General features: G+C 35.9%; 1 protein-coding gene across 4 annotated transcripts in view; it reads right to left on the reverse strand.

Moving 5' to 3' along the window:
* Positions 1–1,055: 1,055 nt before the first annotated feature.
* The window catches only part of OPA1 (OPA1, mitochondrial dynamin like GTPase), an 83,881-nt gene continuing 60,588 nt past the window's right edge, over positions 1,056–24,348 (reverse strand). For all 4 annotated transcript variants that reach the window (XM_023514846.1, XM_023514845.1, XM_012806945.1 and 1 more), the window contains 2 exons: positions 4,104–4,179; positions 1,056–1,500 (listed from right to left, as the gene is read on the reverse strand). In XM_023514846.1, coding sequence (XP_023370614.1) covers positions 4,115–4,179 — 65 coding nt within the window. In that variant the 3' untranslated portion in view covers positions 1,056–1,500; positions 4,104–4,114. The remainder of the gene's footprint in view (positions 1,501–4,103; positions 4,180–24,348) is intronic.

Genomic DNA, 24,348 nt, shown 5'->3' on the forward strand with positions numbered 1-24,348 from the left:
TGTTCATTATTGTCCCTAGACCTAAAAGAAATACAAAAGGTTCTTGAACTATTCATCTACCAAATAATGTATACTGCTACTAGCTGCTTAAAACTGAATCTACTTTCCTTATCAAATAGTATAAAATAAATATTCACTGAATTCCCAGTTTGTGACATATTTTGTGATATCCTCCAACCTTACACTTACATATTAAGCGTTAGATCTGGAGAGGTCACAATAAAAAATACATTGGTGTAAAAAGGGGAGTGGGGATAGCAAAAGCATTGCTGCCAAAAACCAATTCCTATGAATTGTATTCTAATAAATATTATGAAATTAAGTAAACTGTACATTTAAACCTGACACATAATGGATAGTTTTATTAATAAAATAAAGGCTTAATGAAAGGCAGCAAATAAGATAGGTATTTTAAGTAAAAAAAAAAAAAAAGCATATTTTCTTGCTTTAACCTCTGTTAGCCAATTAAAAAAATATTTGTGCAAAACCCAGGAAAATGTTGAGGGTATTACTGTAATTGAACCACAATGAATTAAAGTTTAAATTTTTTCTTTATTCAGCTAAAAGAAAGATGGTAAAAATTATTCCAATCATTGAAATAATTTCTATTTAAAATAACCTTATGAAAGAAGCCTTTTCCTGATGTCTATATGAAATGTTTGACAATATTTTAAATGAAATCAGTCAACTGTTTATCCTTATCTTCCCCATCCCACGTCATAATCCAATGGCTCTGTCAACAGGAAAGAAATCCACTGTTAACAGAAAGCCTAACTTAAGTATACAACATCTAAAATGAATTTATTTCAAATAGATACAGATAGCACAGAAACAACCGTATCAAACAAGTAACCTGCTACTGACTTAGCTTCCAAGGTAAATTTCTAAGCTGTTAATAAATGGTTGAAATTTCTTTCCCTGAATGTAAATTAACCTATTTGAAGGGTTCTTCTATTAACCAGTTTTCTTTTATGTGATGAACATAAATTGAATTATCATGGTCAGAGAGTTCTGGACATAGAATGTTACAGATACAGACAATGACTGAATTAGTGGGCTACTATCATTTTATATACAATTGACAACTTTCAAAAATTGCTGTAAGCTTTATTTCAAGACACCTAGCATTATATTTCTGGAAAAGAAACTGACACTGAATAACATCATTTAATGAATTAAATTAGTGCCACCACAAGTGAATCAAGCAGACAGCAAGTTTCGTATCTTCAAGGACTGAACCTAATGGCCATGACAATTATATTATCCCAATGTATCATTTCAGTACAACGAAAATAGGATGTTAATGCCATTACCACTGTTCTTCACTCAAAAGGTAGCTGATGGTTAAAATGCCTGCAACACGCATCAGTTATTTTTACCCCATGACTTTATTGTATATTTAGAAAGGTGGAAGAGCAGAAGAGAAAGAGGCAGGACGAAAGACTGTAAAGTTTTCTTTCTTCAGATGTATGCAGAGGCGATCATTTTGTGAGTAGGATTCTGTAAAAATAAACCCATTTGATAGATTTAGGATTGGGGAGACAAATGCAAAATTTCCAAACAAACTTTATTACTGCATGATCATAAAAGTATTGAAAGTTTAACTGCCTAAGTTTGCTAGTTTAGTTAAAATACCACCTACCATAACAAGATTAGCATAATTTTATCAAACATGAATAAAAATATACTGAAATTTCTTATAGAAAAAGAATTAAAAACACATATTAAAATTAATTGGTAAAGAAGAATCACTACATGGCTGGGTAGGGTATAAACATCTTAAGCAAATACACACATGAGAATTACAATTATTTAGGAATTCCACACATGTTATAGCTAGCATGCTTGGCAACCTTTATAAAATGGTCAGAATGAAGCAAGGATACCTACCAGTCTGCCAGATTTATCACTTTAAATAGGTCTACAGGGTAAAAATGATCATCTGTTCATAGATATTTTGTAACAGTTCACAGAGTCACAAAGGTTGGGAAAAGCCTTAGAGATGGGACAAGTAGGAAACAAGAAAATGGGATGGTTTCTCTATGCTCGGGGCCTCTCTGTGCAAAAATATTACCACAGCCTGGCCCTCAGGATGGCCCTGACCTGCTCTTGGCATGGACATTCTGGCAGGAAAAAGGCATGTTCCCAGCAGCAATGGCAACTCTGGATGTCACACCGCTCAGCTTGGCGGAGCAGCACCACTATGTGAAACAATGGCTGGCTCCAGCCTTCCTCGTTTCATTAATAAGCCAGAAATACAGCTTATTATTTTTAATTGGGTTTCTGTGGCTTTCCTGAGTTTTCTCCCAAAAGCCACATGTGAAGAAAACCACAATGGACATTCTCTTGCTAAAAAGGAGAATCATCCAAATCAAGACAGTACTAAAAATGTCCATCTCTACTAGTAATCATTCACAGTGATTACCATGACTAGGATGACACTACAACACTTATGGTTATAAAATAATACACTGAAGATGTAGAAAACACTTACAAACACAGACAAAACACCAAAATTAGGGTGCAGGGGCTCATGCCTATAATCCTAGCACTCTGGAAGGCTGAGGCAGCTGGATTGCTTGAGCTCATGAGTTCGAGACCAGCCTGAGACAGAGTGAGACCTTGTCTCTAACAACAGCCAGGTGCTGTGGTGGGTGCCTGCAGTTCCAGCTACTTGGGAAGTAGAAGCAAGAGAATCACTTAAGCCCAAGAGTTTGAGGCTGCTGTGAGCTGTGATGCCACCGCACTCAACCAAGGGCTATAAAGTGAGACTCTGTCTCAAAAAAAAAAAAAAAACCCACCAAAATTATTTTTGGCTTGTATTAAAAATGATTGTGTATTTTTATATACAGGTGGACATAAAGTTTGGGCGCAATTTAAATTATTTACCGTTCTGAATGATGTACCACCTGAGCCACGCTTCCTTTTCCAGCTTGCTTTCTTAAATATGTGTTCCCTATAGTAGTGGAGACTAGGTAGTTTGGTTTAAGACCTTTTCCTGAACTGAACTAAGTGCAAGAAGGGAGGAAACCTTTCACTTTTCTATTCCTTCCAGTTCCAATCCTGCTGCAGGGCGCCTACAGGCTAAGGCTAACAGATAGATAAAAGTTGTCAAATACATGGAATTAATAATAGCTTAATTATAGCATTTCTTTTACTCAATTTCTTTAATAAAAGCAATTACTTACTGATTGTAATTCTTCAGTGACAATTAACAATTGATTATGCTACTGGGAAAGTCCTTAAACATATACGATAATATTTTATTATGAACACTGCAATAATGTCAGACCATGGAATCAGGTAAGTAGGTCAATACATTCAATACTAAATTCCAAGGTTATATAAATTAAATAGGAAAAAGCTTATCTGAATGTTTCTAAACAAAAGAGAATAAGATTAAGAAATGAGAAATGTTAAAACTTTTAGTCAAGCCAAATAAACAAAAAGCTTTTCAAGTTGGGTATTTAACATACACATAATTATTCCTAGATTATGAACAATGAAACACAGAATGACTACCGTTCAATTCTTTACATGCAGAAAACAGCAGTTCTGGGCAGCGCCTGTGGCTCAGTGAGTAGGGTGCCAGCCCCATATACTGAGAGTAGTGGGTTCAAACCCGGCCCCAGCCAAACCGCAACAAAATAGCTGGGCATTGTGGGCATACTCCTAGCTACTCAAGAGGCTGAGGCAAGAGAATCACCTAAGCCCAAGAGCCGGAGGTTGCTGTGAGCTGTGATGCCACAGCCCTCAACCCAGGGTGACAACGCAAGACTCTATTTCTGGAAAAAAAAAAAACAGTCGTTCTGCCTATTACATAATATCTTAAATCTCTGTTCACCTTTATTCTGTTAAAAAGGGGTTCTAGAGGATGTTTTTAGTTCATCTAGAAGGTAATCACATTATTCAAAGGAATATTGTACAAAAGAAATTCAGAAGTGAGCTTCAAAATTTCAAAAGCTCATGACATTAAAATTATTACATCATAAAGAGCAAACAGGATGTAAGCCAACCAAGCAGAATGATAAATGATTATGATAAATTCAAAATATAAATTTTATGTTTAGATAGCACCAACACAGTAATAGACTTTTACTCACTTAATTACAGTTTATTTCTCCTGATGAAGAGCTTCAATGAAAGCATCAAGCTTTTCTTGAATTTCTCTAACTTTCTCTGTTTAGATAAGAGAGATAATGAATTAAAAAAATTATTTTCACAGGTATTGCAAATTATAGGAGATAATTATTTACTGGTCTGGGATACTTCTTTATCTGAGGAAAAGGAAAAAGAAATTACAGCCTCCCTGTACCACCTTAAACCCAAATAAGTCCAGATGGATTATAGTAGTAGTTCTTAGGCATTTTTTGAAAAGGGGACAGAGAGACCTATGACAAATTTCTCTGAGAACCTAATAAAAGTTATAGTCTCTTACACAGAAAAATAAATATATAAATAAATGCACAATTGTGCACAGAACTTTATGGAATTCCCAGATTCTTTGAAGCCCAACCAAGGGCTCACAGTTAGCAATGCCTGGAACAGAGGAAAATATTAAAGTAAGAAACCATTTTTAAAAATTAAAAGAAAGAGCAGTGCCTGTGGTTCAGTGAGCAGGGTGCCGGCCCCATGTACTGAGGGTAGCAGGTTCAAACCTGGCCCCAGCTAAACTGCAACAACAACAAAAAGATAACCCGGCGTTGTGGCAGGCACCTGTAGTCCCAGCTACTCAGGAGGCTGAGGCAAGAGAATCGCCTAAGCCCAGGAGTTGGAGGTTGCTGTGAGCTGTGTGATGCCACGGCACTCTGCCGAGGGTGATAAAGTGAGACTCTGTGTCTACACACACACACAATCAAAAAAAATTAAAAGAAAACATAAGTGAGTATTTAACTAGACTTAGACTGGGAATGGCATTTTAAGTATCAAGAGGAGGAGTTATAAAGGAAAAAAACAACCACTATTGCCACACTGAAATGCACACTTTTATTTACATGTCAAAATGTCCTAAGATTAAAAGACAAAGGAAACTGTGGGAAACAGCTGCAAGGATGATGAAAGAGCATGTATTTTAAAGACACACACAAAAAAGGACTTTTCTGACCTCTCTCCAGCACAGAACTCAAAAAACTGGTTTCAAGATCATGAGCTCTGGGAATGAGGAAGGGATTAAAAAAAAAAAGTTTTCCAGCCATGAATAAGGAAAAAAAAGTTTAAAAACACTAGAGCCACTAATGGTATATTTACATAATTTATTTGATGTTCATGTGTATAAACTTCCAAATAGAATGTATAATTTCTCACTGGGTGTGGTAGTGCATGCCTGTGGTCCCAACTACTTGGGAGGCTGAGGTGAGAGAATTGCTTAAGCCCAAGAGTTTGAGGTTGCTGTGAGCTGTGACGCCACAGCACTGTACTGAAGGCATAGTGAGACTCTGTCTCAAAAAAAAAAAAGAAAAAAAAAATTGCACTTTCCCACTGAAATATAAGTTTCCTCCACAAATGTGAACTATTCACAGTACATGAGAATCCCCTATTAAAAGTGCAAAAGTCATGATCGCACCTCCCATTTTAAAATATAGTAAGCATGCTAACATATTTCTGCCCTTTTAATACAATTTAACATATTTGTAGAAATTATCAATTAAAGTAGGCTGGCTAGCTGTTTCAAAGCTAATAATCTAGAGGCAAAATTGGCAAGCATTGTACATTCTATCCATAGAAAAATCATATAAGATGCATTTAATAGTCAACATTTGTACCTTTTATATTTAAAACAATCCCATATATCAATGGGCAAGAGACATGAATAGAACCTTCTCTAAGGAGACAAATGAATGGCTAACAAACATATGAAAAAATGCTCATCGTCTCTAATTATTAGAGAAATGCAAATTAAAGCCACCCTGAGATATCATCTAACCTCAGCGAGAATGGCCCATATCACAAAATCTCAAAACTGCAGATGCTGACATGCATGTGGAGAGAAGGGAACACTTAGACACTGCTGGTGGGACTGCAAACTAATACAACCTTTTTGGAAGGAAGTATGGAGAACCCTCAAAGAACTCAAGCTAGACCTCCCATTTGATCCTGCAATCCCATTACTGGGCATCTACCCAGAAGGAAAAAAATCCTTTTATCATAAGGACACTTGCACTAGACTGTTTATTGCAGCTCAATTTACAATTGCCAAAATGTGGAAACAGCCTAAATGCCCAGGAACCCAGGAATGGATTAACAAGCTGTGGCATATGTATACCATGGAATACTATTCAGCCATTAAAAAAATGGAGATTTTACAGCCTTTGTATTAACGTGATGGAAGTGAAACACATTATTCTTAGTAAAGCATCACAAGAATGGAGAAGCACGAATCTTATGTACTCAATTTTGATATGAGGACAATTAATGACAAGGGGAAGGGGAAGAAAGAGAGAGGAAGAGGGAGGGAAGAGTGGGGAAGGGATTAGCAGAGACAGGGAAGGAGGGAGGGGGTGGGGTCTTGGTGTGTGCCACATCTTTTGGGGGCAAGACACGATTGTAAGAGGGACTTTACCTAACAAATGCAATCAGTGAAACCTGGTTTCTTGTACCCTCAATGACGCCCCAGCAATTAAAAAAAAAAAAAAAGTAAATGATCTGCGACTGAAGATGTAAGTATCCCTTTTCACCAGTGACAAAACCCTACAGATTTAAACAGTTCTATTGTTTAAAGCAAACTATAACAGAACTTGTGTAAGTTGACCACCCAAGGGGCTGTAACTAGCTGGTCCACATATGGAGGTGGCCAACATAAGGAATACTAGTGTACATGTGGGGCGTGTCCAGTCTATGAAAAGTAGGTCACCTTAAGGAGGTGGTCAATGTAGGGAAGTGGTCAGCTATAGTTTAATGAGCAACTATAAAGACAGTTGTCAGGAAAGCAGTGTTAAATAAGATTAGACAAGAGAAACTAGAAAAAATAATACCAACCCATCTCTTGGAAACTTAAGACTGTATTTTTTGGTAGGCTGACTTCAATTTTTTTTAAAAAAAATTCTTTTAGACAGCAGTAATACTAGTAAACATATTTGCTTTCCCAAAATAAGGACACACTCAGCTTTAAAATTCATTCATCTAGTTGCTTAGAAACAACTTATTTTTTTTCAATGAATGTAAGAATTTCACGTTAAGTGCAGTTCATCAGCTGAATAATTTAAAAAAGAAAAAGGAGGGTAGAGAAAAAGTTTTTAAATTGTCTCACAGAATTTTGGAAATAAAAAGGTCTTTAAAGTCATCTAACTCAATTAACACAACACACAGAAATCTCCAAAGGGTGTTTACAGCCTCAGACGCCTCTGAACATTTCAGTGACAAAACACTTCTACTTGGGAATGCTGAACTGTGTGAAGAGATGAAATCTGATTCTATATAATATGTGATTTGAGTAGAACAGGGCAGCTGCAGGGCTGGATCTGTCCATCCTTGGCCCTGTCAGTGACCTAGTCTATCAGCTGGACAGACTATCTGCAGGCATGTGGTACAGTAAATTTACTCATAAGAGTATGAAATGGGACACCAGCATCTTCAGTGTCTAAAATAATGCCTGGATGATTATATGTGCTCAGTAATACTAAATAAATGAGAGATGAATGAAGTTCCTGAAAATATAACACAGAAAATAAGGGCTGTGGGAGGAGGAAGAGAAGAAGGAAGAAGGAAAAAAAAAACCCCATTTAGGGCAAACTTTGTAACTGTTTGTGCCCTCACATTAACCTAAAATTAAAAAAAAAAGAATCATACCATCACTGGAAAACAAACAAACAAACAAAAACACTTAGCAGGCTTCCTAACCAAGAGGACAGAAGACAGGATCACAAGATCTAGGGCAAGAGACTGGGAGTGGGGGGAGGGGGGCAGGGTTCACATAGACAGTGAGGGTTAAGGAAAGCTGGGGGGTCACACCTAAACCGGAAAAGCAACAGAGATCAGAGAATAGTCAGGTCTCACAACACAATACCAGTGGAGGAAAAAAACGTTCAACTTAATTACTGCACCTCACCATCAAGGCTCAAATATGCTGACTACATTCACTTGCAGCTTTAGGAACTACTCTCTGACTTCATGCTTGGCAAGAAAGCTACATTACAAATAATAAGCAGCAATATTTCCCATATTTAAATTCATACATTTTAAATTCTGATACAAGTTTCCAGAATTGGCTTATATACTAACTATGCCATCTGCCTGCAAAGAAAACCAAGTTATTCATAAAAACTGAAGTTGAATGTTAGCAACTAAAACTTTTTGTTTTGATCCTTCTAAATTACAATGGTTTCAAATTCCAAAATATTATTGTCAAAATTTCACCATTAGAAATTACCTTTTCATAGAAATATGTGTACAGATCAGCATAATTATAAAATCTTAAATTTTCTACAAATATTTAAATGAAATGTTCATAAATAGAACATTCTTATAAAACTTGTGATTTACTTGATAAATTAAACCAACCCAAGAAGGGATTAACAAACTGCTATTCGTTTTACACAGAGACCGCCAATTCCACATGTAGTGAATACGGAATCTACTTTCCATTTATCCAATGTTTACTTAAAAGATGAGCTATTTCAGACATCAATTCATTGTGCTTCTTGATTGAGTCATGAATATTCTCATAATCCCCAACTCATAAACCATCTCTGTGAATGAAGTTCCTTTTTTTCTTTTTCTTCAGATGACTTGACACCCATTCATGTTCCGAGTCTCTTTATTTCTACATGAAATGATACTGCTACTCTCATTTTCTTTTTTGGGTATTCTGATACTTGCCCTAAAAGTCTCAAATATAGACTAATCTGTAATTAGGTTTTGAATACACTGTGAATACCAAAAGGCCAAACACGGGAGAAGGTTCACTTCAGTGGTTAATAACAGTTTAGAACAGGAACAAAGAACCACACACAAAACACTACCACATGCACTGAAATAAACCTTTTACAACTTTTGATGTTTTGAAAGAAAACATCAAAAAACAAGCTGCGAACTTACAAATGCAGAATACTTTTCAGCAAACCACACATCCAAAGATCTAAATGTACAGAACTATTTTGTAACATGCTACACAAGCACTTTGTACTAAGCCTTACGCCACCCTGTGAGATTCTACTGTAAAAAGCTGTACACTACAGCACTAAAAATTCAAGGAACACTTATTACGTAATGTATTGTTGTTCTTGAAAAAGTCTGCTTTTTATTAGACAGTTATACTATCTAAAAGATGTCCTTTAGAACTCAGAACTTAAATCTAGGGCCTAGGGGAAACAAAGAAAGAAAGAATAGGTAACGGGAGACCAAATTATTCTCAAAGTGAAAGTCAAAAATCTTAGATTTAGCATAAGAAAAAAAAGTGCACCTTTCACAGTTGATAAAAGGATGAGCCAAAGAGATACAGTCAAAGGCGAACAGCTAAATCTAGCACTTATCTCCAAAATGTTCACTTTGTAGTTTTTTCCCCAGAAGTCAGCATCATTATTTTAAACAGACTCATTAATGAAGACAAATGGAATACTGTGGCTCGTTACAGAAAAGGAGGCATCAATTCACATGTCCTAAGAGGCTGTTTAGACTTTTAAAGTTGGGATTTCCAGGCTTCTGGGGTCTGTGAAGGCTGAGTTATTTCCATTATTTCAGAAACGCAAATGGAAATTTCATTCGGGCTAGAAGATATCCAATTTCCTAACTACTACTTACTTAGCCTGAATAAGACCTGTAATTTATAGTTACATTGCTAACAAAGAAGAGTGCGTGTGTTCTTTGTAGTCTGTTGTAGACAAAATCAAACGTGAATTTCATAGGAACACACAATGATGAAAGAAGTGTTTGATACAAAAATTTTTTAGGAATTGCTAGTCTAATACCTCTAGTAATCAATGGGGCAGTTATTTAATAAGATTTTTACAAAGTAGAGACTGTGATAGAATATATACCTTGCAAAGTATATGACAATGTGGTAATTTGCCATTGACCTTATGACTGTGAACAAGTCGTGGTCCAAGTTATTCTTTATCAAATGAAAGAATCTGTCCGGCAGAATTCAAAGGCCACATTACTTTAAAACTCCGAATTGAAAGGTACTGTTCTAATTACTTATATCCTTATTGTGTACCCTCTTTAACTTGTCTGTTCATTCCTTAGTATCTTTTTCTTTTTCCTTTCTTTCTTCTTTCTCTCCTCTTTTTAATTTTAAGACACAGGGTCTTGCTCTGTCATCTAGTCACTCAGGTTGGAGTGTAATGGCACAACCATAGATGACTATAACCTCCAACTCCTGGGCTTAAGAGAGTCGCTCACCTTAGCCTCCCCAAGTAGCTGGGACTGCACGTGTGCACTACTAGACTAGCTAAGATTTGTAGCTTTTATAGAGACAGGGCCTCATTGTATTGCTCAGGCAGATTTCAAACTCTTGGCCTCAAGCAATCATCCGTCCTCAGCCTCCTAAAGTGCTGGGATTATAGACATAAATCACCAAGCCTGGGCCCATAGTATCTTTTATTTATTTGATGTTAATCTTCTGGTAAAAAATGTTATTACAAATTGCAATATTAGTCTCATGAAGGTAAGTAATTCATCTTGGAAAGATCATTTTTATGTTTTTTTTCTTTTTCCTGAAAATCAGTGTAGAAACAGCAGGGATGATGCATATGAATGATCTATTTACCCAGAAGTCTGTCTTTAAAATCACTCAGCCAAGCATAGCGCTATGTAATAGATTCCCATGAATATCCATTCATTCATTTTTCTTTTTTTTAGTTGTCCTCTCTCTGCATTCATTCATTTTTCATCCATTCATAGGCGAGTGATCTGACTTAATCAATATTTAATCCAAATATTCAAGATGATTATAAAAAACTGCTATTTTATGACCCCAGAGAGTATAATTTAGAATTATACTCTAAAGCATATATTATGCTTTATGAAAGTCTGTAAGGCAAATTTCAACATATATTTGCTTATTATATAAATAGCTTAATAGTGATTTGTGGATGAATTCAGTTCTTTGAACTTGTTTAGTGTAAGCATTTCTATCAGGCTCCTTCTGGCTGAAACAATCAAAACCTCTTCCAATAGCTTCACGTTTTTAAGTTTCTTTCCCCAGAAGACTTCAGTATGAATATGAATAAACATGGATGAACTCTCATATTCAGAATTTTTTATGTGTTAGACTCTTCAACATTCACAAATGCATGGCAACTATAACTGTAGCTTAGTTAGCTATTAATGAGTAGGGCTCTGCCATAACAAGAAAAAGTAGTACCACACTGGTTGACAAGGTGCTTGTCAACGTTGCTGAGTTTAGAACCTTGAACTTTTGATTACCTGATATACTCACTTAAAGGCTCAGCTGTAAAAAGAAATAATATTCATGGAAGATTGGACGGAGAATGTATAATTCATCTATTTCTTTAGATATAATTTACCTTCAGGTGAGGCAAACCAAATAGCTAAGTATCTGGACATCATCATTTTGATCTCCACCATAATTGTCTATATAATTAGCCATTTGATCCATTATATCATCTAATTCAGTGTCCGCTTTTTAAGAGCACTGAGGAAAATTTCTCTCAGGCCTGTGTACCCGAATACCTATGCTTCTCCTAACCAACTGCTGTGGTGTTGTCTGATGGCAAGCATGAATCACGTCATCAATTCTGCTTTCCATTTTGAATCAGCCACTAGAAAGCTCAGAGTTAAATGTGCATAGTACCTCAAGCAAAGTACAGGCATTCTTCAGAGATACTGTGGCTTTAGTTCCTGACCACTGCAGTAAATTGAATATTGCAATAAAGTGAGTCACTCAAATTTTTAGCTTCCTAGCTCTTATGAAAGTTATGTTTGTACTATATGGTAATCTACTAAGTGTATAACAGAAGCATATCTAAAAAAAACAATGTGCATACCTTAATTAAAAATAATTTATTGCTAAAAATGCTAATAATCTTGTGAGGCTTAGGCAAGTCATAATCTTTTTGCTACTGGAGGGTCTTGCCCTCTCTGTTGATGGCTCTGACTGATCATGGTGGTGGTTAGTGAAGGTTGGTGTGGCTGTGGCTTTCTTAAAACAAGACTTCTATAGTTTGTTACGGAGATTTACTCTTCTTTTCAGGAAAGATTTCTCTGTAGCATGTGATGATGTCTGATGGCATTTTACTCACAACAGAAATTCTTACAAAACTGGAGTCAATCCTTTCAAACCCTGCCACTGCTTTAACTGCTGAGTTTATGTACTGTTCTAAAAACCATTTGTTGTCTAACCTTCACAGCAACTTCACCAAGAGTATGTTCTATCTCATAAAATCAACTTTCTTTGCTTATTCGTAAGCAGCTACTCCTTATCCATGAGATTGAAGCAATTCAGTTATATCTTCAGGCTCCACTTCTAATTCTAGTTCTCTTGCTTTCCTCCCACATCTGCAATGACTTCCTCCACTGAAGTCCTGAAGCCCTCAAAGTCATCCATGAGGGTTGGAATCATCTTCTAAATGCCTGTTAATAATAACATTTTAACCTACTTCCATGAATCACAAATGTTCTTTTTTTTTTTTTTGAGATAAACTCTCATTATGTCACTTTGTGTAGAGTGCGGTGGCATCACAGATCACAGCAACCTCAAACTCTCGGGCTTAAGTGATTCTCTTGCCTCAGTCTCCCAAATAGCTGGGACTACAGGTGCCCACCACAATACCTGGCTATTTCTTTTTTTTTTAGTTATCATTGTTGTTTGGCAGGCCTGGGCCGGGTTCAAACCCACCAGCTCCAGTGTATGTGGCCAGTGCCCTACCTACTGAGCTATGGGCGCCAAGCCCACAAATGTTCTTAACAGGGTCTAGAACACTAAATACTTTATAGAAGGTTTTCAACTAACTTTGCCTAGATCCCTCAGAGGAATCACTATCTGTGGTACCTATAGTCTTATGAAATTTGTTTCTTATATAATAAGACTTAAAAGTCGAAATTATTCCTTGATCCATTGGCTGTAGAACAAATGTAGTGTTAGCAGGCATGAAAACATTCATCTCCAACAGCACTGTTGGGTGACAAGGTACATTGTCAATGAGCAGTAATATTTTGAAAGAAATCTTTTTTTCTGAGCAGCAGGTGGGTCTCAATAGTGAGCTTCAAATATTCAGTAAGCCATGCTGTAAACAGGTGAGCTGCCATCCAGGCTTTCTTGTTCCACTGATAGAATACGGGGAGAGTACGTCTGGTATAATTCTTAAGGGCCAAGGATTTTTGGAATGGCAAATGAGCACTGTCTTCTATAATAGTTAAAAGTCATCAGCCCCTTCACGACAGTCAGCCTGTCCTCTGATGCTTTGAAGCCCGGCACTGACTTGTCCTTGCTAGCTATAGAAGTCCTGGATGGCCTGTCTTTCGAGAGGGCAGTTTCCTCTCCATTGAAAATCTGTTGTTTATATAGACACCTTCATCAATTACCTTAGCTACATCTTCTGAACAACTTGCTGCTTCACCTTGCATTTTTATGTTATGGAGACAGCTTGTTCCCTTTAATCTCATGAACCAAACTCTGCTGGCTTCAAAGTTTTCTTATGCAGTTTCCTCACCTTTCAGTTTTCACAGAATGGAAGAGAGAGGCCTTGTTCTAGATTAGGCTTCAGCTTAAGGGAATGTTATAGCTGGTTAGATCTTCTATCCACTATAACTTTCTCCATATCAGCAATAAGGCTGTTTCACTGTCTTACCATTTGTGTATTCAGTGGTGAAGACCTTTTAACTTCCTTCAAGAATGTTTCCTTGGCATTCACAACTTAGCTAACTGATTGGCACAAGAGGCCTAACTTTTAGGCTTATTTCAGCTTTTGACATGTATTCCTCACTAAGCTTTAATCATTTCCAGCTTTTAATTTAAAATGATAGATGTACAACTTTTCCTTTCACTTAGACACATAGTGGCAAGTGTAGACTTATTAACGTACCTAATTTTAATATTGTGTCTTGGGAAATGGTAGTCTGAGCAGAGCAGGAGAGATGGGTAACAGTCAGAACACACCCAACTGTTTTCAATTATGTTCACCATCTTACATGATATGGTTAGTGGAGCCCAAAACAATTAGAATGATAACATCACTGATCACAGATGACCATAAGAGACATAATTGTAATGGAAAAGTTGGAAATATTCTGAGAATTACCAAAACATGACAGAGACACAAAGTGAGCATATAATGTTGGGGGAAAATGAAACCAACACACTTGCTTGACACAGGGCTGCCACACATCTTTGATTTGTAAAAATGTTCTATTTGTGAAGTGCAATAAAGCGAAGTGCACTACGATGCAGAACCCACGAGCCTGCATTTTAAGGGAGCACCAATGTCATCCCAAGTTTCACTTTCTTTCACTCGTCCGGGTTTTCCCTTTCCTTCTACCCAACATTTTCACTTAAGTAATCTCTTGTTTATAAACTGCCTCAAATTCATTGGGATAAGCCAGAGTATTAATAAAAGTAACAAGCTGGCTTATAGAAGATATACCATTAGTCAGCTAATTCACACAATACACCATAATATTGTAAAAGGGGTCTTTTTATACTGGCAAGACTTTTTAAATTGGTAATTTAAGAATAATCTGTAGGACAGTGGGGAAATGATATTTGTCACATTTAAATCTGTGAAAATAATTTCTGCGTGGAAGAAAAATGAATTATTTTTATTTCTGCTCAATTCTTAGATAACCAAATGGCATAAATATCTATACCTATTTATTTTCAGTAATAGAAGTGAAAATCACAAATTTTTATGGGATTCATGATCATCTTTTTTAAATGTAGAAGTTGGATTCTACCACCAGGGTACAACTGTTCACTCTAAATTATTTTGTTTTTTATTCAACACAAAAAATGTTCCATATTGTAATAATTATCAATTCAAATTATGACAAAACCTTAAAAATTATTTTATATCCTAGTTCATTAATAATGCATTGGTTTGTGTGTTCTAAAAATATATATACTCTTTCAAAGTGAATATAGTTTTTTTGCCCCCACAGAAAAACTTAAATGCAAATACATTAAAAAAATATGATTTAAGAAATTAATTGGGAAGGCTAAAAAAGATCAAGAAAATATTCTGTCACAGTCAATGAAAACATGGATTTTTAAAAAATCCATCATTTCCCCCTTTTTCTTTTTCTCTTATTTTTAAAAGTATACTTTTCTTTTTCTCTTATTTTTAAAAGTATACTTTACTCTGAATTTTGTTAGGAGGAAAGTTGAAACATTTTAAGAAAAGAAAAACCACCCAGGCAGCCCCTCAACAGAGAGGACATCATTTATCACCTGCAAAGACAGATTTATAAGAAGAGGGCCCCTTCTGTTCCTTTAAGACTGCAAAACAGATGGGTAGTGAATGGACAGTCAATGGGACAAGAAAACACATGGGAGGTGCGGCTGTATGCGTGTTCCCAGCATAAGAAAGAGGTCAAGATTGTAACTGCATGACTGGGTCCTGGAAAGGGTCTTTCTTCAAGCTGTTACAAAGACAAACGCTGTTCCTCATCCTGCTGTCAAACTGTTATAAATATTGGTTTGTCAAAAGACCTTCAGTACTGAAGCCTTAAAAGGGAGGCATAACAGACAAATGAATCATGAGAACGATTCTTAAACAGCTTATCAATGTAATTTTCAAAAGAAATAATGTAAGATGGGAGAATGCAATTATAATTTACAAATCAAGCTAAATATTTATGAAAAATATGAAATTAAAAATGTAGGCTTTAAAACATTTATGGATTAACTGAAATGAAAAGTAAAAATGAAATATACAATATCTCTTAAATAAGATGTATTTAAGAGAAAGTATTATTAAACTTAGGACTAGGAAAACAAACACTTATTTAAAATGCTACAAAAAAATGCCAAATTATATGAACTTGGTTATCTACAGATAGCCACAAACAAACTCAAAGGCTAAAGATGAACAGAATCCCAGAATAATTCTGAAAAGATACCATTGCTAACACATATGGTTAGCCCTAGTTTTGCCACAAATATGTTAACAAGCTAAATCATTTATCTCAATGAATGTTAATTTCCCAACTGAACGATGGCGATAATGCCTTCTAACCTTACAAGGTACATGTAGTCAAACGTTCCATTTTGTAAACTATGAAGCACTGTACAAATGTGAGGGGCAGATATGACTCTAAAGCGCTACATGATGCAATTATAGGCAAATATTTTCTATGAATGCTTTCATTTCCTGAATGTTTGCCTGGATCATTGCTTTCTCCTGGTTTTCAGTAATCTTGGATAAAACAATTTCAATAGAAGTTAAAAATTAATATAGATTACAAAGTTAGAAAGTGAGTGGTTAAAACCGGTAGCAGGCAAACATTCACAGAGTTTTCCTGTGTAAAAGAATCAAGACAAGAAGTAGCTAGACTGTAGGGGTCAATCCACTAGTCTTAAAATGAGAATGACTTGAGCATCTTCGAAGAAAGAAGGAAAGGAGAAACATGATGAAGACACAGCACACACAGGAAGGCTGGAGTCCTGAATGCAGGTGTGCGACTAAGTTTCAAAGAAGAGTGATTCTCAGCAGGTGCCATATGCTATGATGGCCTCTAGAACTGTATGGCCTACTTGAACTATGTAAAGTTACTGACACCATAGGTTTTATTTTTACTAATGCTGCTTATTCCTCCTAATGAACATTTTTGAAGTATTCATGAAGAAAAGAGAAATTTAGCCTACTCTGATGGATGAGAAGTTAGAAATAGGAACGACAATGAACTGAAGATGTGGGGGGTGTGAGGGAAGCCAACCTGGCAGCTCTTCACAAAAGATGTATTCCAGAAATTATGTCCCTAAGAACTCTTGTGTTAAACTACATTCTAGTGCTAACTTCTGGGTGGCATAAGCTATTTTTTTAAAATTTGGCAATCTATATTTTCTAATTTTCTACTAAGCCTATGTACCAGTTCTGTGACAACAGAAATGATTTTTAAAAAGCCTCTAAAATTCTGGCAGCATACTTGGTAAGGATATATGTCTAAAGACCTCTCTAGATAAGACTCAGAATATGAAGTAGTGTCTTTCATTCTTGGCCTGGAAAAGATCTATCTGAAGAAAATAAAAGTAGCAAATTTCTTTCCACAATTCAGAATACTAAAACCACAGAACAGACGAAAGAGCTGTTCTAAGAGAAACTAAGACAGAATATTTTGTACGCAGAGGTAACAATTAAAGAAAATCTATTATTTCAAATGGGACGCACAACCTGGAAAGCTTCACTAGTCCAAGAAAGATTTCAATTCATTCTCAGATGATACAGCACCACGACGGGCAGTTGTAGGAAATGAGAATTCACTGTGAATCCCAGCCGCTCAGGATGATACCATGGTGGGCACCTACCATGTGGTCCCCTAAACTGTCCCTTAATATCAGAACCACCATTTGTCACTTTTAAGATTGAATGTATCATGTATTACTTTTGTCATTTCCCCAAATAGGATAAGACTATAAAAATTATAAGGTAATTTAGAATTGTGCTCATTGGGGAAAAAACAGTTTAGAACTGTACAAAATTAAAATTCCTTTGCCCTTCACTCACCTCTCCAACTACCCCAAGAATCATACTTCACAGTTACCAGTTCAGTGACTTTTCTTCTTAAAAAATTATTCTTATCTGCTTAATTTTTTTATATTGCTGCATAAACCAATTAATTGTTTTATAATTAGGTTTAGTTTTTGATTAGTGGATTCTATTTTTTCCTTCTTAGAAAGGGACAGAAAACACAAAAAACATAATTAAAAAACAAAATAAACTGTTTAAAACAAAGTTTAATCCTACCTTTAAAGACACTACTCCGTTCTAATCTCTCTGACTTAGGAAATAAGCACTACTGTTAAAAGGAGAAACACAGTCTAACTCCTCGCTTTAAATACATGCATTGGCCTTTTAAATAGATGAGAATATTTTCTTAATAGAAAAAAATCCAATTTACTTCAAACTCAATACATAAATTACTGAAGAAAACTTTGTCTTTACATTTACGTTTACTCAGTTAAAAACTGAGTTTACAGCCAAAAGAACGAACTTGCTAGCGGAGCACCGAGCGCTGGAGACACGCGTACCATTACAGAGAAGTAAGCCGTCTTTTGCTCTTGTACCAATTTATCAATATCCTTCAATGGTGACTTTGAAGGACAGACTCGAAAGGCCATGACAAATGTGCTGCCTTCTGAAAGCCCCATTTTGAGTCTGGATTTTCTCATTGATAACCTGGAAAGCACACTGCTCAGGCCTCCCCGTGTGGAATTCTGCGTGTCAGGACTTCTCTCACACAGAAGGCGTTCCCTGAGGATTACTTTCGTGTGTCAGCTCTGGAGGGTTTTTTTGGTTTGTTTGTTTTTGCTGCAACACAAAAGTAGAGCCCACTTCATCTGTGCAGACACCAGCCACACAAAAGTAATTCTTATCTCCCCCTAGTTGCTTTAATGTGTTAATTTTAATTTACTATAAATGTATTATTTTATAAAGGCAGAATTTAATCTTGCATTACTTTCACCCTGAAAAGATGCTTTTATGAGGTCAAGTATTGATAATATAATACAGAAATAAGTTATTTGTTTGGTAGTGAATTAGAACAGAAATACACATTTCTAGTAATAACCATTTCAAAAGGTACCTAACTGTTAAGGAAAATAAATGTATTCCAATAAACTTAAAAATTTCTAATAAACACAGAAAGTAAAGTTTCTTGGTGACTTGGGTAAACTGTTAATTAGGAAGTCACTGGTGACCTACATGTAAGTGATTTCAATGCGGATGAAACCCAGACATTAGGAAAAGAGGCGGCAGAACAACAGTGAATGCAGCACACGCACGCTCATCTGGAGAGAAATAAGGCGGCAGCTCTCTGGCAAGACCAGAGTTCCTTCAGATGAAAGAATTAGCTTCTTTCTCTTCTCTTTTTAAAACAAGAAAAGCAGGCTAAGGAAGCGCCTATATTAAAGGACCAGGATGATACACTCGCTGAACACTTTTAGCACAATATATAACATATAAGGTATGCTGAATTTATATTCTCGTAGAGTGGATCAATCGAAATCGATTCACAAATGTTTTTCTTCTTTCATAGGTAATTTTGGTTGTATACTAGTGACCTATAGTGGGAAGCCTGCATTCCACTCGAACCAACAACACTGGTAGTACCTGAGTGAGGTTTTTCATCGCTGAAGGCAGGCAGGTAGGATGAAAACTACCCGTTCAGGTTCAAGGGATAATGATCAGGGCGGCGGTACAGTGAGGCTCAGGGAAGACTGCTTAGAGATGTGCTAGAAGACCAGAGCGACAAAACAGTGCTGACTAGTGAGCCAAAGAAACAGCCAACAGTATCTGAGATATAAATGATGCCACAGAGACGCTTACAGTCATGACTTCTCTTCACGACACCCTGCTTTATTCTTTTTGATAGTATTTTTTTTTTTAAATCTCCTCTGTATCTAGGAACCTAGAATTCTACAACTCAATGTCACCCTCTCTTCTTTTAAATCACTATAAAAATCATTTTCTTGGGTTAAGACTACAGAAACAAAACAAACATATTACTCCACAAAAGAAGACATATGTCAATTTCTTTTTTTTTTTTTTTTGCAGTTTTTGGCCGAGGCTGGGTTTGAACTTGCCACTCTGGCAGATGGGGCCGGCGCCCTACTCTTTTGAGCTATAGGCGCCGCCCAAGATATATGTCAATTTTATCCCAATTAATAAAATGACAAATTGTTTTGCTATGACAGAACTCTCTGGAGTACCAGCTCAGGGACAACTGGGCAGCATCTGTGGATGGCAGGAACACCTGTGGAACCTTGACAAAGCAAGCAGCTCAGAGCCCCACTTCTGAAAAAAGTTTTAAACATACGAATTCCTCTTTCTACTATTTTAAGTTCTAAATTCTGAGTATAATAATCTTCCTAGGATGATTTTCAGTCTCAAACTACTTCAGGGCCACTATTCTCATTTCTCATGACCCTCAAGGATATGGCAGGTGGAGGGAAGTACAGGAATATGGAGGAATCAATGGAAATTAAATTCCAGGGGATCTTGACATCTTTTCTACATGCAGAAGAATAAAATCATTCTTGCTAAGGGTTTCATGTTGCTATGTTCTGACTACTTTTTATTCAACACAGCATGAAAATATTCTTATAACTAGCCTATAAATTAGAATTAGGTTTGAAAGTCAGTGAATGGATCTATTTAGATTTAAACAACTACGGTACATTTCTCTTCGAATCTTAGCTTTTAAAAGGGCGTCATCAGATCACTCAGCTGCTGCTTTCTTTTTACTGCCATGATTCTAAAATGTTAACGTATTTATTTTTTTCATTAAAAAATATTATGAAGAACAAACTTTTCATTTAAAATAATTTTTGTTCCTGAATATCTAATATATTGTCCAGAGAAAAAAGAAACTTCCATATCGTCCATATTTCTAAGTTTCTGAGTCAAAACTGCATCTCACGCACTAAAATACAAAGGTTGTATCTTTGCTCCTTTCTAATTATCAAGACAAAGCACAGGATGGAGGATAAGAGGGGACTGGAAAATGAAGAAACACAAAGACGAGCCCCAACGGCATTGTGTACTCCCGAGAGAAACAAACTTTAAGTTTCAAGAAACAATCGCTTGCTGTCTGGGAGATGCTCAGGCATCAAACAATAAAGAACAGTCAACAGAGGCAAGAGGCCGAGCATGCTGCTGTGATTCCTCCTCTCTAATCCCTCCAAGCTCTAGTAAAAAGGCCAGCTGTTGCCACCTCGCGTAGGGAGTCAGCAGAGCAAATTAACTATGGCAGGAGAAAAAGCTGAGGATATTGGAAAATTCTAATTTACCAGCCTCTGTAAGCGAAATTGTTTTTAACATTACGGATATTAAAATATACCACTAAAATAAGCCTGGACAATGGGAGCCCAGGTAAAGGAATTTACCATTGTTTTCACATTTTATTGGTAAATGAGATAAAGCTATAAAGTATCAAATTCCATTCATGTGTATCTTATGCCCACATAAAGTGTAAGAAATAGGAAGAAATACACTAACACTTAGAAAAGATTTTTGGCATTTCCAATCTAGCTGAATAAAAAGCTTCATCTTAGGATGCGTTGCCACTATGTTCAATGAAAGATTCTGTCTCTGCTGTAGCCGGACTTCAGGACTGTAAGTATAAACATAACCACACTGGAAATCCATGTGAGTTTTGGACAACTTAGATACTACTAAACTATGGAGGAATTTGACAGGATACATTTGGACACATGTTTATAAGTCCTATAAGGAAAATTAACTTTCTTTAATCTGTCTAGTGGCTTCATATACACTTTAGTGTTCTTCAACTCAGATGTTTTATCGAAGTCTTCATATAGTTGGAAAGCTTAAATTCCAAAGATTTTTATATTTTTAAGTACACAGGATGATGATGATGATGATAATTCTCATCAGTAATGCCTGTTTTTCTGAATAGCCCTATGAAGGACACTGTTAACTAGGAAAGCTTCTCAATATAAACGACAATTTTTTTTAAATTTATTTTTTTATTTTTATATATACATGTGTTTACTAGGTTTCCATTTTTTGCCTTCACAAAATCAAAAAGGCTTAAAATTTACGCCTTTATAAAGCCTTTATGTCTTTGTAAAGGACAATTTTATGGAATTATGTTTTCAGAGGCTTGAGTTTTGTCCCAAATTTGTTTGATATAATAGCAGTTAAAAGACATGGGCCCAAATCTTAGCGTTAGCACTTACTACCAGTGGGTTTCTAAGCTGCCATTTCTTCCCTTGTACAATGAGAAAAATAACTGTACTTATCTTAAAAGGCTGTGAGGACAAGCAAGTGAGAATTCATAGAAAGCACTTAATCTGAAATCTGGCATAGGACAAGCATTTAACTAATAATTTACATTCATAAACAGTTTCAAATTTTGACACAAAACAAAAAGGAAGCGAAAAAAAGATTTCTTAGGTCTTAGAAAGAGCAATCTTAATAAATGATCACTAAGGCCCCACTAATTCCTGGTTATCAATGATTCTCAAGTAACATACACAGAGAATAAAAAGTGTAACTCCAGCTTTAGTGAGCAAGAGTTGAAAAATAAACCTAAGTTCTAAATCCTAAATAATTTACATAGAGGTCTGAAACTTACAATAATCTAGTTAATAGTTGATACAATATTCACAGAGCAAATAATAGAATTCCATGCTACACTGTTAAAACTTAGTGTACCAGAACACTACCAGAAATTGTTCCCAGTGCCCAGATACTCAGTTTCTAAGGTGGGATGGAGGAGGACACAAATACCAACAAATCTGTATAATGTCAGCATTCTTACTTGTTTCATACGATGACAATCATAAAATCCATTTCATAAATCATAAAATGGATCATACATAGAAAGAACAACTTTGAACTAAGCCGTAATATACTAATTAATCTTCACCTCGCCAAAGAGAGTATTCCAAAACTGTCGTCTATGTCAAAAATGGATTACACACATTACTAACAAACTGGATCCAAACAGATTTCATCTAAGTTGACCCCATCTTTAAACCTCTATTAAAAAATCCTTTGAAATTAAACTTTCTATAGAATCAAAAGAATTCCATGAAGGTCATAATGGGCATATTTAAATACTACCCAGTTCTAAGTGTGGGTAGATACTGTAAATAAGGAAATCAAGGTAGACTGAAGCCCCACTTAAAACTGCCCCTGAGGTAACTCAGTCTTTTCAACATCTTCAGAGATTCTATTTTCAAAAGTCTTGTTTTCTCTATTTGTACATGACTCTGATCTATTTTCAGTAATAAAAGCGAAATTACATCTTCCATTTCATTTTACCTTTTATCTGAAAATAATTTCTGACTTACAGAAAAACTGTGAGAACACTACAAAGAACACATTTTTCCTGAAACGTTTACCATCAGTAAGCCCCCATCATCCCAAAATATTCTATTGTGTATTAGCTAATGTGTACAGCATCTTCCTACATAATTCCAATTTAACAATCAAAATTTTAAAATTGGCATTGACGCAAGACCACCATAGAACCCTCAGATCCATTCAAGTTTCAATGACTGTTCTATTAGAAGAAAAAGATACAATCCAGGGTCATACACGTTTAGTTTTCAAGGCCTTCAGTCTCTCTGAACCAGAACGGTTTCTTGGTCTTGCCTTGTCTTTCATGATCTTGATACGCCTGAAGATTACGGATTACAAGATTACTTTGGCAGTGCCTTAATTTGGGTTTGCCTAATGTAATGTTATGACTGGATATGAATTATCCATTTTTGGTAAGAGCATCTTCTAGAAGTGATGCTGTATTTTTCTCACTGCATTTTATAAGATGGCACATGGTTCTGATTTCAACATTACTGAAAAATATTAATGCAGTCCACTTGATTAAAGTGATGATTGCCAGGCTTCTCCCCTGTAAAGTTACTCTCTTTTCCTTCTTTTAATTAATATTTTCTGTGGAGTTTGTGTGTGTGTGTGATTACATAAATATCCCTTTCTGTATCACTGATTCTATTCACTTATTTATATAACAACCAATTCAGGGATTCCTAGTTCATTCATTGAGTTGCAATTTATAATTGTCATTATTTTGATGCCCCAACTGTCCCAGGTGTGGTCACTTGGAGGCTCCTCAAAAGGGCTTCTGTGTCCTACTGACATTTCTTCATCATCCTCCATGCAGTCCTTCCCTTTCTACACCCTAAGATGCACCAGGTTCATCTTGTTCTAATCTCCAAGAGTCCTGGTTTCTCTGTATGACTTCTCTTCCCCTGAGCCTCTTGAGACAAAGAGAGGTAGACTCTATTTTCAGTTCTTTGATCTCCCTGACTCTGGCTTCATGGCTTCACTTCAGGACTAAACATGGTTGGAATATCTTTTCCAGAATGTGAGAGAACAGTGTATTACTTCTCATGTACTCATCTTAAAGGACAAACAATTAGTGAATCTCCACAGTAATAAGATGCTGATTTAAAGTTGGGCAAGTTTAAGATTGGCAAAAAATATGAATGTATCAAAATTTTAAGAATCTATACAATATTCTGTACTATTTTGCAATTACAGTAAAAACCTGATTGCCTTCCATTCTCCAAACTCTATTAACAAACTACATTCTAATTGAATAGGTGACACTAGAAACTTTGATCTGTGTAATACATTAGTGACTGTTAAACTTTAAGAGGTTTTCTGGCTGAAAGCATCCATGACCATATTCCCAAGTGTTGGACCAAAAACAAACAGTAAGGAAAAGGCACTCTCAAGCCTCTTTTTC

The sequence above is a fragment of the Otolemur garnettii genome, unplaced genomic scaffold, assembly GCF_000181295.1.
Source record: "Otolemur garnettii isolate 467f Iridium unplaced genomic scaffold, OtoGar3 scaffold00060, whole genome shotgun sequence".
NCBI classification, from domain to species: domain Eukaryota; kingdom Metazoa; phylum Chordata; class Mammalia; order Primates; family Galagidae; genus Otolemur; species Otolemur garnettii.